The sequence below is a fragment of the Apteryx rowi genome, unplaced genomic scaffold, assembly GCF_003343035.1.
Source record: "Apteryx rowi isolate R43461 unplaced genomic scaffold, aptRow1 scaffold_460, whole genome shotgun sequence".
Classification (NCBI taxonomy): domain Eukaryota; kingdom Metazoa; phylum Chordata; class Aves; order Apterygiformes; family Apterygidae; genus Apteryx; species Apteryx rowi.
Genome location: NW_020450717.1, coordinates 355,857 through 370,403, shown reverse-complemented (window position 1 = coordinate 370,403; position 14,547 = coordinate 355,857). Strand labels below are relative to the sequence as shown.

General features: G+C 38.8%; 1 protein-coding gene across 1 annotated transcript; it reads right to left on the bottom strand.

Annotated features, from left to right (window-relative positions):
- Window positions 1–1,227: 1,227 nt before the first annotated feature.
- TMPRSS2 (transmembrane serine protease 2) lies at window positions 1,228–13,598 on the bottom strand. Its single transcript, XM_026077772.1, has 13 exons — window positions 13,584–13,598; window positions 12,532–12,727; window positions 12,138–12,221; window positions 10,601–10,720; window positions 9,129–9,258; window positions 7,920–8,030; window positions 6,992–7,035; window positions 6,129–6,303; window positions 4,123–4,298; window positions 2,812–2,907; window positions 2,281–2,423; window positions 1,545–1,697; window positions 1,228–1,355 (listed from the first exon to the last, which is right to left on the bottom strand). The coding sequence occupies exons 1-13, from the start codon at window positions 13,596–13,598 to the stop codon at window positions 1,344–1,346; spliced, it is 1,455 nt and encodes a 484-aa protein (XP_025933557.1). The 3' UTR covers window positions 1,228–1,343.
- Between the last annotated feature and the right edge of the window lie 949 nt (window positions 13,599–14,547).

The following is a 14,547-nucleotide window of genomic DNA, read 5'->3' as shown; positions in this document are numbered from 1 at the left end:
GGGTTTGTTCAAGGACCTGAAATAGTGGAATTAAAAAAAAAAAAAAAATCTCTTGGATCACCCACCTGTGTTTTTTTAAAATCAGATTTTCAGACCACTTCAGACACTGAATTCAGCAACTGCTTCCAAAAATATCCAAATAAACAAATACAAACCACCATTAAGGAAAACTATTTGTAAAAAAAACAACAAATTTATTTGGTGCAGTGTTTGCATGCAAGACAATTGCATTTTAGTACCAACAGAGAAAACAAGACTAGTAGAGTCTTTTCACTCAAAAGACGCATCCTTCTTATCAAAAATGACTTGTTATGGCTTTTTGATCCTCTGTACTATGATTATAAATTATTTTTTAAAATCCTAGCTGAGATGGCGCTCTGATACTTAATACATTTTACTAAAAACATACATGTAGATGCATAAAGGAGAGCTTTAAGGAATTAAAAGCCAAATTTAATAAATGAGGTAGTCATCTGGTTAGGCAGACACAGATCTGTGTTCTTTGCATATAACATCCGGTCTCTGTACGCACATCTGCAACCAGAGGTCTATAGCTTGCGACACAGCCTCACTGAAAAAAACTTTGCCCTTTAGGAGTCATGCTCTGATGTGTGCAGTCACGGACCTCACCAGCAGGACCCTCAATTCACTGCTCCCTGCTACAGCTCAGAGCGACGGCAGGTCTTGCCCTCGGGGGATTCACAGCGGCTTAAGGAGGAGAGCACTTTTAATCACTGAAGTGGTCAGATGGATCTCACTTTGAACAATCCGACTTGGACGACATCTGTCAAGATCCTGAGGATTTTTATCAAGCTAAATATACAGTATTTCTTCTGTGTTTCTACTGCAGTGCATGAAAGCTTCCCTTCACATATACCAAAAAATTTCACTTTTTTTTCCCCTTAAATTGCTAACCAGCAGCTCAGAGATTCTATGTTCACATCACTTAATTTAAAACACTACTAAACCAACTGTCTCAGCATCCTGCTACAAAAATCTTAAGTTAAATTGTGATCAAAATTGTCATTACAAACGTGTACCTGATTATCAGTGAAAGTTATTTAAATAGAGTAAGCAGTTGACTTCCTGCTTTCTCCAAGCAGAACAACCTTCTGCCAGGCACCACGTATTAAGGAGAAAGGTGCTTATTGTGATAATTCTTCATTGATTAAATCAGTCACTGTAGCCAGCACAGAACCGAGTGTGCGATCCTTCATGTTACTTTTTAAAAATAAAATTCAAAGAGAAAAATCATTTGTAAGGTGAATAAATATCCCAGGCACCCATGGCTTCATTTAGTCTTGTTCTCAGAAACTTTGATCAGCAAGAAGGACAGAGTATTGTCATCTGTTTGCCTGTTTAAAAAACAAAAAACAGAGGCTTGTTCAAACAAAGGAGCTCTGCTAAGAGACTATCTTATCAATTATGTGGATACTTCTCAAGGAAGTAGCTTTATTGTCAGACAAGTCTCACATCATAAATATTTAAGTTCAAGTTTCAGGATATGGGACATTTAAAAATACTAAATCCCCCAAATATTTTACCTGCATATTTTTATAAATCCAGTCTGTAAACACAGTCATATTCCCATAAACTCCAGGTCTATTGGGACTAGCACAACCAGTTCCCCAGCTGGTGTCTCCAACCAACCACCACAAAGAGTTTTTATTAGTTACTAAAGGACCTCCGCTGTCACCCTGCACAAAACATAAGCATATTATTAGTTATCTGACCACCCGGAAAGACACAATTCATTTCACTTCAGGAATACCGGTTAGGTTTAAAATAAAGAAATATCATTTTCAGACAGTAACTAAAACAACTTGCTATAGCAATTACAATATTAAATGAGACTGTATGTAATATGCACGAAAATTGTTTGCCCAAAGCACTAAATGAGATAGTTTATAGACTTGCCTGTTCACAAGTGCAATACTAGAGTATTGCCATGATTATGAAGAGTATTATTCATTCATTTTCAAGCACAAGACAACAAAAGCCATCCTCGAAGCATTAAAAAGGGACTGCCTCACCCTCTTCACGTTTTTAGCAAGAACTGAGCACTGGCAGCTATTCAGAACATCGTAACAAAAGCTCTCCCTTTTAAAAGGATGCACCACAAAAGAAACTACAAGCCTGACTGAAATGTTAGTCACTTTTTAATTTTTTTAGTAAGATCAGTTTATAATTAGCAAATGATTAAAAAAAAACAAAACTACTAATAAGATGACTTAAAATAATCAATCACATCATTATTAGCTGTTAATAAAAAATAATTACCTGACAGGAATCAATTCCTCCTCCTAGAAATCCGGCACAGATCATTGTAGGCAAAATCATGCCATTATAGATATAGATAGAATTACATCTAGAACGCTCTATTAAGGGTACCAAAGCATAATTCAAGTTATCTGATGTTTTACCTGAAGTTGAGACACGCACAAAAATACAGACACAAGGACAAAATTAGAACAAGCATCGGATGATGTTGCTGTCACAAATCCCAAGATGAAAAAACTTATTAGAAATGTGGGAACGGACACTTAGGTGTCCATTAGGTGTATGGCCCACAGCACAGAGAACACCACGACATTAAAACTCCCTTCCAGGAGGTCAGTAAGTTATTGTGCGTCGCTGTTGGTATACTGTAATGCAAGAGAACATGGAACCTGCCAATTGCAGCCCCAAATAACATTGAGCATATTGATGGATCTGGCTCATACTGTCTGCTTGTAGCCCATGCACTGGTTTTTGGCAGACTGAAGGGGACTGGCTTTGTACAAGACAAAAGTATCCCGGAGCCATGCTTACCTCCTTGGTACTCTGCTCCCCACCCAGATATCCAGCACTGCTGATTGGGCTTGAACACCATTCCCGGGTTAGGCAGACAAACTGGTCTGATATTGTCTACAAAGCAAACACAGCGACAGTCTGTAATCCCAGATGTCCAGACATAATGCAAAATAAATACACTTGAAACATTTGAGCATGACCAGCACTTACTTTATACATAAATACAAACGCACTACACATTTTCTCTGTACTTTAACTCCTTGCAGTTAACCAATTACTGTGCAATGAAGGCAGCAGTGGAAAGCTTAGCCGCTGCCCTTTCCCAGATGCTGCCTAGCCTTGACCTCAAAGTGAGGAACAAGCACAGTTAATCATTCTAGCCCAATTCATTGGGCTATCAAGATAATTAATGTCAGCTCTTTTGATAGTAAAGAAGGAAAAAGGAGAGAATAAAATCTTCTAACAACTTTAGCAATAGCAGATAAATAACAGGCCCTTCATGATAGCTTTCTGCATTCTCTTTGTAAAACCCTGCTGAAAACAATCATAGCACAAGCAGGACTGGATGCAGCCCGTATACAAGAAGTGTTAAATACATGGAAAAACAAGGCACAAAAACGTGTGTGGTAAACAGACAACCTCCCTACCCTCAGCAGCAGAAAAGCTCTTTCAGGTTATTTCTAGTAGCTTTAACTTGATGCACTGAAACATAAAGCACCCATATAGATAGCACCTGTATAAAGCCCTTTAAGTTTAAATAACACTTTGTCTTCTAGTTTTTACTGCTTGCTTACAAACAACTGACATCTACCTTTAAGAAAAGACCTGTTCAATTTTACAAGTTAAAAAAAAAAAAAAAAAGAAAAGAGGGGGGAGCAACCTGCTAACATGAGGAGTCTGAGCAGAAACTTGGAACATTTCTATTTTTTTCTACTGCATTTTGATATAACTTGGCTTAAGGTTTAGTCAATTGCTCTACCATTACATCCTGAGATTGTGCATATAAGAGGCAATGACTTAGGCACCTTATAGTATTCTGGAGTAAAAGTATGTTACTTAGATGGAGAACAGTGAATGAGTTAAAAGCTAACCCAACCCCCACAATGAACTTCTATATACAAACTCTTGGTATGTACTAGATTTAAATAAACCCTACTTAGAAAATGCAGTGTTCAGCCCACCTCACAGAGGGGACATTAAGGTGTCTCTGCCCACATTTCATGTTCTTCCCATGGGTGTCTAGAAGAATCTCTTGATTAACTTCAGAAGTTTTAAAAGTTATGCTCACTACCATCAGTTTTTTGTCTTTAGGAAGAGCAGAATACGTACCAGTAAAAATCAGTGGTGTCTCTAACTTCATAAGGGCGACATCATTGTCTTTAGAATCTGTATCATAATCCGGGTGGGAAATTATTTGCCGCACTCCATGTCCAGCTCTGAAGATCATCTCTTTCTGATTCAGGATCCCAGCATAAACTCTCCAGCTGTATGGGTCAGAATATTGCCTAGAGAAAAAACAAAAGGTTACAAGGTTTGCTTCTCTGGTAGGGAGTCCCAGCTTACAACTTCAAAATTATCTTTACTATGACCAAGAATGCACATGATTTTGACAACCCTTTCTGAAGACAAAGGTAAACAGTAACTTTTGACTTCTTTGCTTTCGGCCAGTCTCTCCTCACTTGCCCACTTTAACAGCACTATTTTTTATTGATGTTAATCCAAATGTATTAACGCATTTGGAAAAGAAGTACAGAAAATCAGTGTTCAGACGCTTGTGTTCCATACACATCAAAAAGGTGCAAAGAGACAAACAGCATAAAAGGGAGATAATTTAACTTAAAAAAAAAAAAAAATCTCAGAATCAGTTTTTTGAAAGCCAAAGTGCAAGACATGTAGCTTTGGGAAAGCTTGACTCCAAATTCTAAACATAAATACATAAAAAAAATTTGAAATAGGTTGAAGTATTACTGTCTATCCCCTTAGCCACTCAGCTCAGCAAATTATATCTGAGACTGCAGCACTATAGTCTCTTTATTGATTTCAAGACATCAAGCAGTTATTCCTGAAGTCTCACATGTCAGTGGTATTACTTGTGTGTACCATCTGAAGCATGGAAGAAGCAGAAGACAGAGTCAAGAAAACCATGATCTTTGAAGGAATTTCAGTCTCTAGAAAGCACTAGGATTCTTTTATGTTAAGCACACTTGCTAGATGCAAGTTCAGTGGTCTCTTAGTACAGTTTACAAATGCTCTGTAGAAAACTGCCCACAAGTGTTAAACCTCTCCCCAGCAGAACTGCCAAGGCAGCAGCTGTTGTGTAGGTCCCACAAACAGTTAAGACCAAAAACCAGTTTTGTACCAGCTACAGCTTGGTTGCCACTCCTAAAACTTTCACATGTTACAGAGTCTAAACTAGAAAACAGAAGAGGGATGAGATCTTCGCATAAAAACAAACGCTTGCATTCCTTTCTCAAGGTTAAGGACAAAGTTATTTTTCCTTGGCTTAGCCTCTAACTGCGATCCAACTAAACAACCATTACAATGGGGTTTTTTTCTTAATTTTAGTGGATTTTCCCTCCAATAAAAGTGGCTACCTTTTCAACACATTCTGCCATAGAACACAAGGTATCAGACTTTTGGGTGCCCTTTAAGCTTCTGTTTTCTTGGGTTAAAACAGACAAAGCACCAGCTTTTTTTGTTGCTGATGCCCACATAAAGTGTTCCTTGGGCAGGTAGAAGCCTATATTTAATACTCACATGGGCTTTATTACCCTATAGCCTGAAGATATGAGGAACTTAACAGTACATACATCTTAATCTAGACCAGCTTTAAACTGATCACATTTACAGTTGTGTGATATTAGAGTTTGGCTTTTTTTTTTTTCCTCCAAAGTGTAATTCAACAACTTCTTCACAATAACATTGCACAGTCTGGAGTAAATTTGGCACCTTGAATTTACATCTTAAGTTGGACGGGTATCTGGGCCCAACAGCACTGTCCAATTTAATTTCCACCTTTAACAAGTAAAATCAGATTTTCTTTCTACAGGAAGCAAACAGCCAACCTGCAGCTAGTCTCTTCTAAAACAAATTTTCCCTCAACACTTTAAAGCCACATGGCCTCACAGCCAAAATATGGTAGCTAATACCTTCATTCAAGAGGGGAAAAAATGGCATTCAATTCAGTTTTAAAGCGGAAAGCCAGAAGACTTCAGTAAATGTTTAACCTTGCTTTTGGCCCGAAGCGACAGAAATGGCTATTCTTAAGATGAACATGGACAAACACATTTATGGCTCAGCGCTGCAGGTCAGCTGCCTCGGGGTTTGCCACTTACCCTTCCACGCAGTGAGCGGCGGTCACTATCCACTCGGGGGTGATGATGGAGCCGCCACAGATGTGGACGTCCTGCACATGGAGGCTGACCTGCCACGGCCACTGGCCCAGAGATGCAGCACTTCCGCCCACGATTCTGCTCATAACATTCACATTTTTAGTGGACAGGCCGCACCCTAAGGGGTAACACATGCGGACATTAGTTAAGGAGCAACTTAGTCTGGAGGACAGTTTCTTTGGCTCGGGCTTCTTTATCACACAGCAGACAGGGGTGCATCGAGCACACTACACGGCGGCTGTTCAACACGCCACAAGTCAGGCCTCTGCCACACAGATTCACGGCACTGCATTGCACACTGAGGTCCCAGGACCCATTTAGCTTAGGCCCTCTTTATGTTACAAACATTGATCAACATATTTGATAGATGCTGCCCTCAATTCATCAGTTCGAAATGACCATAAAACAGTGGTTTGCTACACCTTTGAATGCTGCTGCATTTGAATATCTTTGATGAGCCATACAAATACACATCTTTGTGCTATGCAACAAAGCAGAAAATTGTTGGGAGTCATCTCTTCACAGTCACAGTTTGGAAAGCAGTGCCCACCTGACAGCCACCTGTCACACAGCAGATGTGTTACAGACTTCCCACCACAATCGCATAGCAATGGCTAGAGCATTTCATCACAGGCAAATTATTTCAAGGAACTGGTGGCAACAAAGACAGAAGCAATTGGGGATCCAACATCCTCCTTGTCTTCTCTTCCACCCTGGTTCTCATATCCCCTGTTTGAAACTTGGGAACCACAGCTAAATCATCTACCCATCAAAAGATGGCAAGTGTGAGAAACAAAGACACTTACTTATGCAGCGCAGAGAAACCACGTTTCCTGAGACACAGAAGTCACTGCAATAGAAATCAAAAGGCAAAGAGGCTTTTAGGCACACAGTGGAGCCAATGGTGTGCACAGGCCACCCTGTAGCTGCCTCCTGTCCTTCCCAGCTACATGCCCTGCTTTCATGCTCATCTTCCTGCTGAGGGTCCCTCCTTTCTTCACCCTCTGCAGCTACACTACTGGTACCCATCTGACCACCACCATTTCTTCCATTCACCAAAATGGTTATGTGGAAGAGTGCAGGCCCTAGCACAGGCAGGCAGTACAAGAGGCTTGTAAGCCCACTGAGGAGCAAAATGAAGAAGAGCATGAGAAAAAGTTGAACTGATTTCTGTTCAGCTGTAGCAGAACGTAAATGGGGAGCCAAGAGAACTTTATAGGTACAGCCGTCTACAGGTTTGGAAACTGAACTCTTCAGAGTTGTTTAATGATAAAAAACACAGTACCTTCTACAGTGAAAGATCCATTTCCAAGCCACATGTTCCATGTGACTTGAAAAAAAGAAAAGCAGTACTAACTGCTGTGAATGTATTACAGCTATTAGCTATTGCTATCGTGCAGAAATTCATATTGATGGTCGAATAGCTTTATGATAGTTTCCTCGGCATGGCAACCTTCTAGATAGCATAGAAAAAAGAGAATGGGACATTTTCTCTCTCTCTCTTTTTTTTTTTTTTTTAAAGAGGAAAAGAGGACTGGAAAGATGGAAAAACAAGAGCTGTGGTTTTAAATAGCGGGGAGAGCAGTTGCTGCAACCACATGAAAAACAAACTCTCCTCTAATAATTCCCATTGAAAGATGTGTTTGCTTTATGCTACTGGCAGAAGCTACACCTCTTACAGCTACTGAAAAGACCCCTGATAAAAGTGAAGAYGTTTGTATTAAGCAAAGATACCTGGTATAGAGCTTTTTGTACAAGTCTATACTCTCAGCACTTGTATTCAGCTTCATAAAGCTTTTAAAGCCGACTTCAGGTGCTATTCCTTGACTATAGTAATATGTATCTCTGCAAAACAGAGAGAGTCCATTAACAAACTTTTTCAGATTTCAAACAGGTAACAACAAACTGCACCAAGCTAGAGCTTCTGACATGAACAACACTAAAATACTTTTTTTTTTGGCATTGAACACACAACACATTAAACACAGTACAGTGCCAGAGGCTCAGATTCTTTAAACATCAATTTATCAAGTTCAGTTTCGCATCAAACAACCAGATTAAAATAATGTTTTCATCTAATATGCATGCATGGTAGGAATCTCCTGCCCCATGAAATGGAGCATGATGAAGAGATGCTTCTGTATTTACACAGCACAGCAAAGTTCTGGTCCAAAAAGCAGCAACAGTAACATTTGCATAGGACAGTTCCAGTGCTAATTAGACAGTGCTAATAAGTATTGCCATTCTGCAATGCTTTTTAGCTGAGGACCAGCTCTGTGTAGTTGCTGCCAGGCTGTCTTACTGATTTGGAACTACTCTGATCGTTGCCAGTTCAAAGATCTTACTACCACGTGTCCCTGTGCATCATGGGCACACACAAGTTCTGCCTAGACAAAAAATTCACCCCATTACTCCGTGCATACCACAGGACAGCATTTGCCAGCCTTAAAAAGCAGCAGCATAAAGTATCTCAACTACAGAAAAATTTAGGTTATAGAGTTATGTGGATCCAATCTGGCTAGCATACTGGGTGCAAACGTTTATGGTGATCTTTCATGTTTGTTACTTGTGTTCTCAGAAGGTCAAGGCTTTCCATGTAACACTGACAATGACAGATTAAAAGTCAGATTGGGCGTTATTAAGTAGTTATAAAGAATTGGAACTAAACTCAAGTGAGTTCTTAAAGGCCTTTGTGTGTGAATGTATTGGACACAAGTGATCCCACACCATAAATGCTGCATGCATGCCAGATGTGTGATATGTTGCAAAATCGAAATGAAATTTTGTTACAACAGTTACCCTTGTTAAGATCAGACCCATCTGCGTTCATGACAGCTAGATTAGCAACTGCTTTTTGTTTCAAATACATATTCTTAGGAAACCGCAATAGGGAAATTTTAACCTTTCTATGTATTTGTGAAGTCCGAGCAAGGTTATACTTACACATTGTAGCCCATATCTTTACATGCTATCTTTCCATAATTGTCATTCCAGCCATCTTGACAAACAGGATACCAGGACTTGCTGACAGGTGAATAAACTTCCAGGATGAAATTTGGTCCAAAAAGTCTAACTACCAGAAAAGGAAAAAGATCCAAGAACACAATCATTACATTACTAGTCTTTCTCTACTTAAAGTTATTGTTACCCATGATATTTCTTAGTCATAATATTTGTTTGTATGTATGAATGAACTGGTGTTAATTTAATGCTGCCTTCTATACAAGTTTTGGTAAATATCCAGTTGACAGAAATATCACAATAATTTAATTCCTTTGTGTAAGGCAATTTAAAAGAATTACCAGTTTAAAATGCAAATGTACAATATTGTGTTTGTCTTTTCATCTCAGCTTTTAAACCCTGAAGATTCTTTCACATTCTACCACTGAAGATTGCAATACCTGATTTTTTAATATCTTTTCTCTACACATACTGTGTATTTCTTAATAACCATATTTTATACATAAATAAAATATATTAGAATATATATATATAATATATTAGTACACTATACCTTAAGATACCATATTTCTTCAGATAAGCTCTTGTAGAGCAAGAATGTAACATGAAACAGTTAGTTTGTTCCATCTTTTCTTTTGCTTGAACTATTTTATATTAAATTCTTCCACAAATGAATACTGTACATGATGCGGTTTGGAAGCGCAGAGCTTCTACAGAAACACATTATTCAACTAAGTGGAGAGGAACAGCTTCAGAGCTTACATCCTTAAATGCTAACACTGCATGAGGCATGTGCAGAAGAAAAGTTCAAAAACAGAGAATAGGACACAGCAAGAGTTTTCCAGAGTGGCACTGGCACAAGTATTAGAAACAAGATGTCACAGCTTTGGAAAGGACAAATTAATGACATTTACACCTTATGCTCTAAGTTCTACACTAAAGCTTCCTTTGTCATCTTTTCAGCTGAGAACACTAATCAAATCAGGCTGCTTTCTTACACAGAGGAGTTATGAAGTGGTTGAAAAGTAGTACTGGGAGATCAAGGAAACAGAAATGATAATAATATGTGGAAAAAGGCAAGCCAAATCACTGAACACAGCCCGATTAGTACTATCGCCTGAAGTCCTACTAAGGAGTCAACAGCAACTGCCATTCAAGAGCCTACATTACATTCAGATCTGCACAAACTAGATTTAGTTTAAAATATATATTTTTAATGGATTCTAAGTTAAGCCAGCCCAAAGCCCCAAGTTAGTCATTTTGTTTCAGCGGTGCAACATGACTGGAAACAGACTGAGGACCAAGACAGGATTTGAAGCACACCCTAAACCACTTTAGGGATACAGCTTAAAGGGGATAAAGCTTTTAACTTAGGCAAGCTTTATACATGGGAAATTGCTCAAAACCTCTTGCAGTTAGCTGAAGTCCTCCCCCCGCAGCCTGCAGACACTCACCACACCGGCTTTCGTCTTCACCATTAGGGCAGTGGATCACCCCATCACACCACTGGGAGGGCGGCATACACGTTCCTGAAGAGCCGCACTCTATTAAGGAACCAAGACAGCGATTCTCTACTGCGAGAGAAGAGCAATACCCAGTTGTYAGACTGAGCATCAACTTAGCCTCAAGTGACTATTGCCAGCTCACATCTTAAGGAGTATGCTGGTTTGACAGAGCAAAACATTAGCAAGAGCTCTTAATCAAACCAATGCAGAGATGAGAGGAGACCTAGCCTGACACAACAGAAGATTTATTGCTCTGTCCTTTACATCGTTTGCCAGATTAAGTCACTGATTCAGCTAATTGGATTTTGTCCATTGCCTCCCTTGAATTAAGCAAGCACCATCACATTGGCTAAAAGGAGTCAACTTTACATTGACAGAGCTTATAAACAGAAGGAGGGAAGCCATTAACTCCAATTACAACCTGCTGCTTTCAGTGCAATTCAAAACAAGATCAGTCTACTCAGCATAAATTAAAGTGGTAAAAAACAAACAAATCCTAAGAATACAAAAGCAAGAAGTGTCATCCTAATAGTTTTAAATGAACCCTCTTTTCTCTTACTCTTCCCTTTCCTCTACTACAACATAAAAAAAGGGAGAGTTTCCTAAAAACACAGTAAATTGTTATTCAATGTCCTTTGGAAAGTGATTTTCACTGAAAGTGAAATCAAGACAGCACAAGACAAACTTCACCTAAGCTGAACAGAATTGCTCTAGCCCAGTTTCAGAGCTCAGTCACTCCAGTTGGGGATGACTTCCAAGGTTAACATATCATCTGTGTTCCCACCCAGTGTGGTTGGGCTCACACAACCTTAACACACTTTCCAAAGCAAAAGTCTCATAGAAAAAAAAAAAAGTACATGAATTACTTCATCAACTCCCAGAAAGAAAATATATTCTGACTGTTTGTACTCTTACGGTTAAGGTATCCAAATTTATTTCAATCTCCTTCCTTCACTTGAAGTTAAGTGAAGTTAGAATTTAGACTAGTTTAATTCCAGAGACAATACACAGCTTGAATTTCCCTCAGGAAATTCATGGTAGAATGTGTTATCCAAGCAAGGTCACGCACCAGGTTTCCCTCTATGCAAAGACCCTTGCAAGAGGTCAACTATTCTTTAGTAAAGCTACTGCACCAAATTTGTGTAGTTGTTCTGCAGCAGCTTTTGCCAGAGAGATTGTACCTCTCCAGAAAAGTCAGCTGAATAAGCCGCTCCAGAAGAGTCAAAAAGCTGATGATATCACATGACATCAAAAACATATTTGTTCGACAGAGGGAAGGAAAGCAATAGCAGCACTGTTTACTCCAAATAACTGAGTCATTAGGTAGCAACATAAGTTGATCTCTTAAGAGACAGTCAACCAAGACTTTCCTGTCCTTAATTCAGCACCAAATGGAAGATAAAAATGTGTATTTCTGATTTTAGAAGTTAAATACATCTTTGCTTTGTTTAATAAATATTCTATTAGAACAAAAAAAATTTCTTACCAAAATACCAAATGAAGAAAGCAGCAATTACACAACATATGACTATTAAAATGGATAAGATAATGATTATGGTTTTCTTTATACCTGAAATGAAAGCAAGGAAAAAAGACAAATTAGGTAATTTCTAGCATGGCCACAGCACTATATTTCTTTGAAATTAAAAACAGAATTTTTGGCAGTCAGACTTTTCTCCGTTCCACCATCCTTCCTCCAAATCACACAGGTTCCTATCCAGTTACACTGGCAGCCCAGCTACTACTTCTTCATCCATAGGGAGGTGGCAGCCCTTGTGGATTCCTTCAATACAGGAATTTGAAAGGAAGATCCCTTTCATTTGTAAACTCACTCTAGAAGGCATTAAGCCTAAAATTGGAAGAAATCCTGACAATCTTACTTGATGCACAGGATCTCCTGGATGAATGTGCTGCCGGCCTACTCGACTGACAGGTAGCAACTCTTGGGACATAGTTTGGCACTGACGGAGCATTTGTAGAGAGGTACTGTGGATATGCATTAGCACCTACTGGTTGCCTGGCAGAGGGGAAGTTTTCTGGCTGAAAACCATGATTTTCATAGTATGGTGGTAGCCCCTAAATGATAACATTTGGAGAAAGAAACAGGAGAAGACAAAAAAAAAGGCAAAATTGCAATTAGAACAAAATAAGTTTAAGATGTCATTTACATACAGAACTCTACTATAATTTTGCCAATGCAGAAATTCACCATACCTACCTATACATATTAATGGATCCAATTTACATGAGGAAAGAGATTTGCAGTTCATTAGCCTAATTTCTCACCCTTTATGTAATAAAAAATAATATACAGTGCAGCTGGAAGGAATATTAAGAGATCAGTTTCCCGATCCAAAGCAACTCAACCTAAAAAGGATTCTTGAACCCAGTCCACCAGGTGGCTACACAAACCATTTCACCAGAGCATCTGACAGGGTGGAAATGAGCAGCAAGGACAGTTGAAAGCAGTACTGCCATCAAAAGAAATGCTGACAAATGACAGTGTTGGGGTATCCAGTGGTCCATGACTAGGAAAAATGCTTACTGACTCATTTTGTCCTATGGCAGGACCAGCTATACCTAAGCCATTTCTGAAACACWTTGGCCCACAGAAGGTTGTGGAATATATACCCTGGAAGACCTTTAAGAACTAGTTAGTTCTTAAACTAACTAACTTTAAGAACTAGTTAGAAGCCATTCCAATCTATCTTTCAAATACAAGTTCTAAAAGTATAAATCCCTCACAGTAGTATCTGAGCATTTGAAATAGTAGTTAATTCAAGCCTCTTCCACCTCTCTCACAGTGTATCTTTCCCGTTTTGTAGAAAAGAAAACAGAAGAAATACTTATATCCACATTTAAAAAGATGTATTAACCAGTGCATCACTTAATAGGCCCATTAAAAAAAATAAAGAATGTTTTGTTTACTTACTACAGTAGAGGTCATCTTTCCTTTGTCAGCAATGCTGAAACAATTCAAGTGTTCAGAAATAAAGTGTCAACCTATAAACAAACAGAAAGTGATCACAATCAAAAGCTTTCTCCAGCTTTGCTGTCAGTTTTCCTTTGGAAAAAAGCCAAATCTGGGGAAAAAAAAAAAACAGAAGTGTTTCAAGAGAGGGCATAATTTAGGATATAGCATGAAATCGGGTCTTAATAGCCTCTCAATACAACCTTGACTATTACACAGTGGCAACTACTCATTAACATGAACGCCAGACAGACTGAGAAGATTAAGTTAGTGCTCACTCACTAACAGCATGAGAGTTAAAGAAAGAATATCCTGGCAACAACCCATACGGTATCAGTACCAAGTTCAGTTCCTCCCGTCTCTCTCAGAGCTTACTCATATATCATTCTGAAGTTTATGACACAGAAATGAGAACATGAACAAAGCACCAGGAAATGTAAATTCAACTAATTCATTTAATAGTGCTACAGCAACTAGTCCCACAGGTCACATTATTTTCACTCTTCTGCATTGTGAAAAGTTCTCTTCTTGGTCGTATTGTAGCCACCACACCAAAAACAGGGAAAGAGGCACAGCAGGGAGACAATATGCCATATCAACACAAAGTTTTTAAAACAGAGTAAAATAGTTGTGTCCCCCATTTAAATCATAGCAGTTTATTTAAGAGTCAGAAGAAGAAAATAAATAAATAAATAAAGCCACAGATTAGAATAGATACCAGAAATTCAAAGTGCTACAGTTTTAACATAGGCAGTTCTAGCACCTCCCCAAGCAATCATTTTAATAAATAGTTTAATATGCAGAGACCTCATAATATTGCCCTACATTAAAAAAGCATAGGAAGTGCCTCGGTCATCCACTAAGAAATACTGTTCTCCAGCCTCCAGAGCAGTACCCTGTGTGCAGGCACAGTCATGAACCCTGT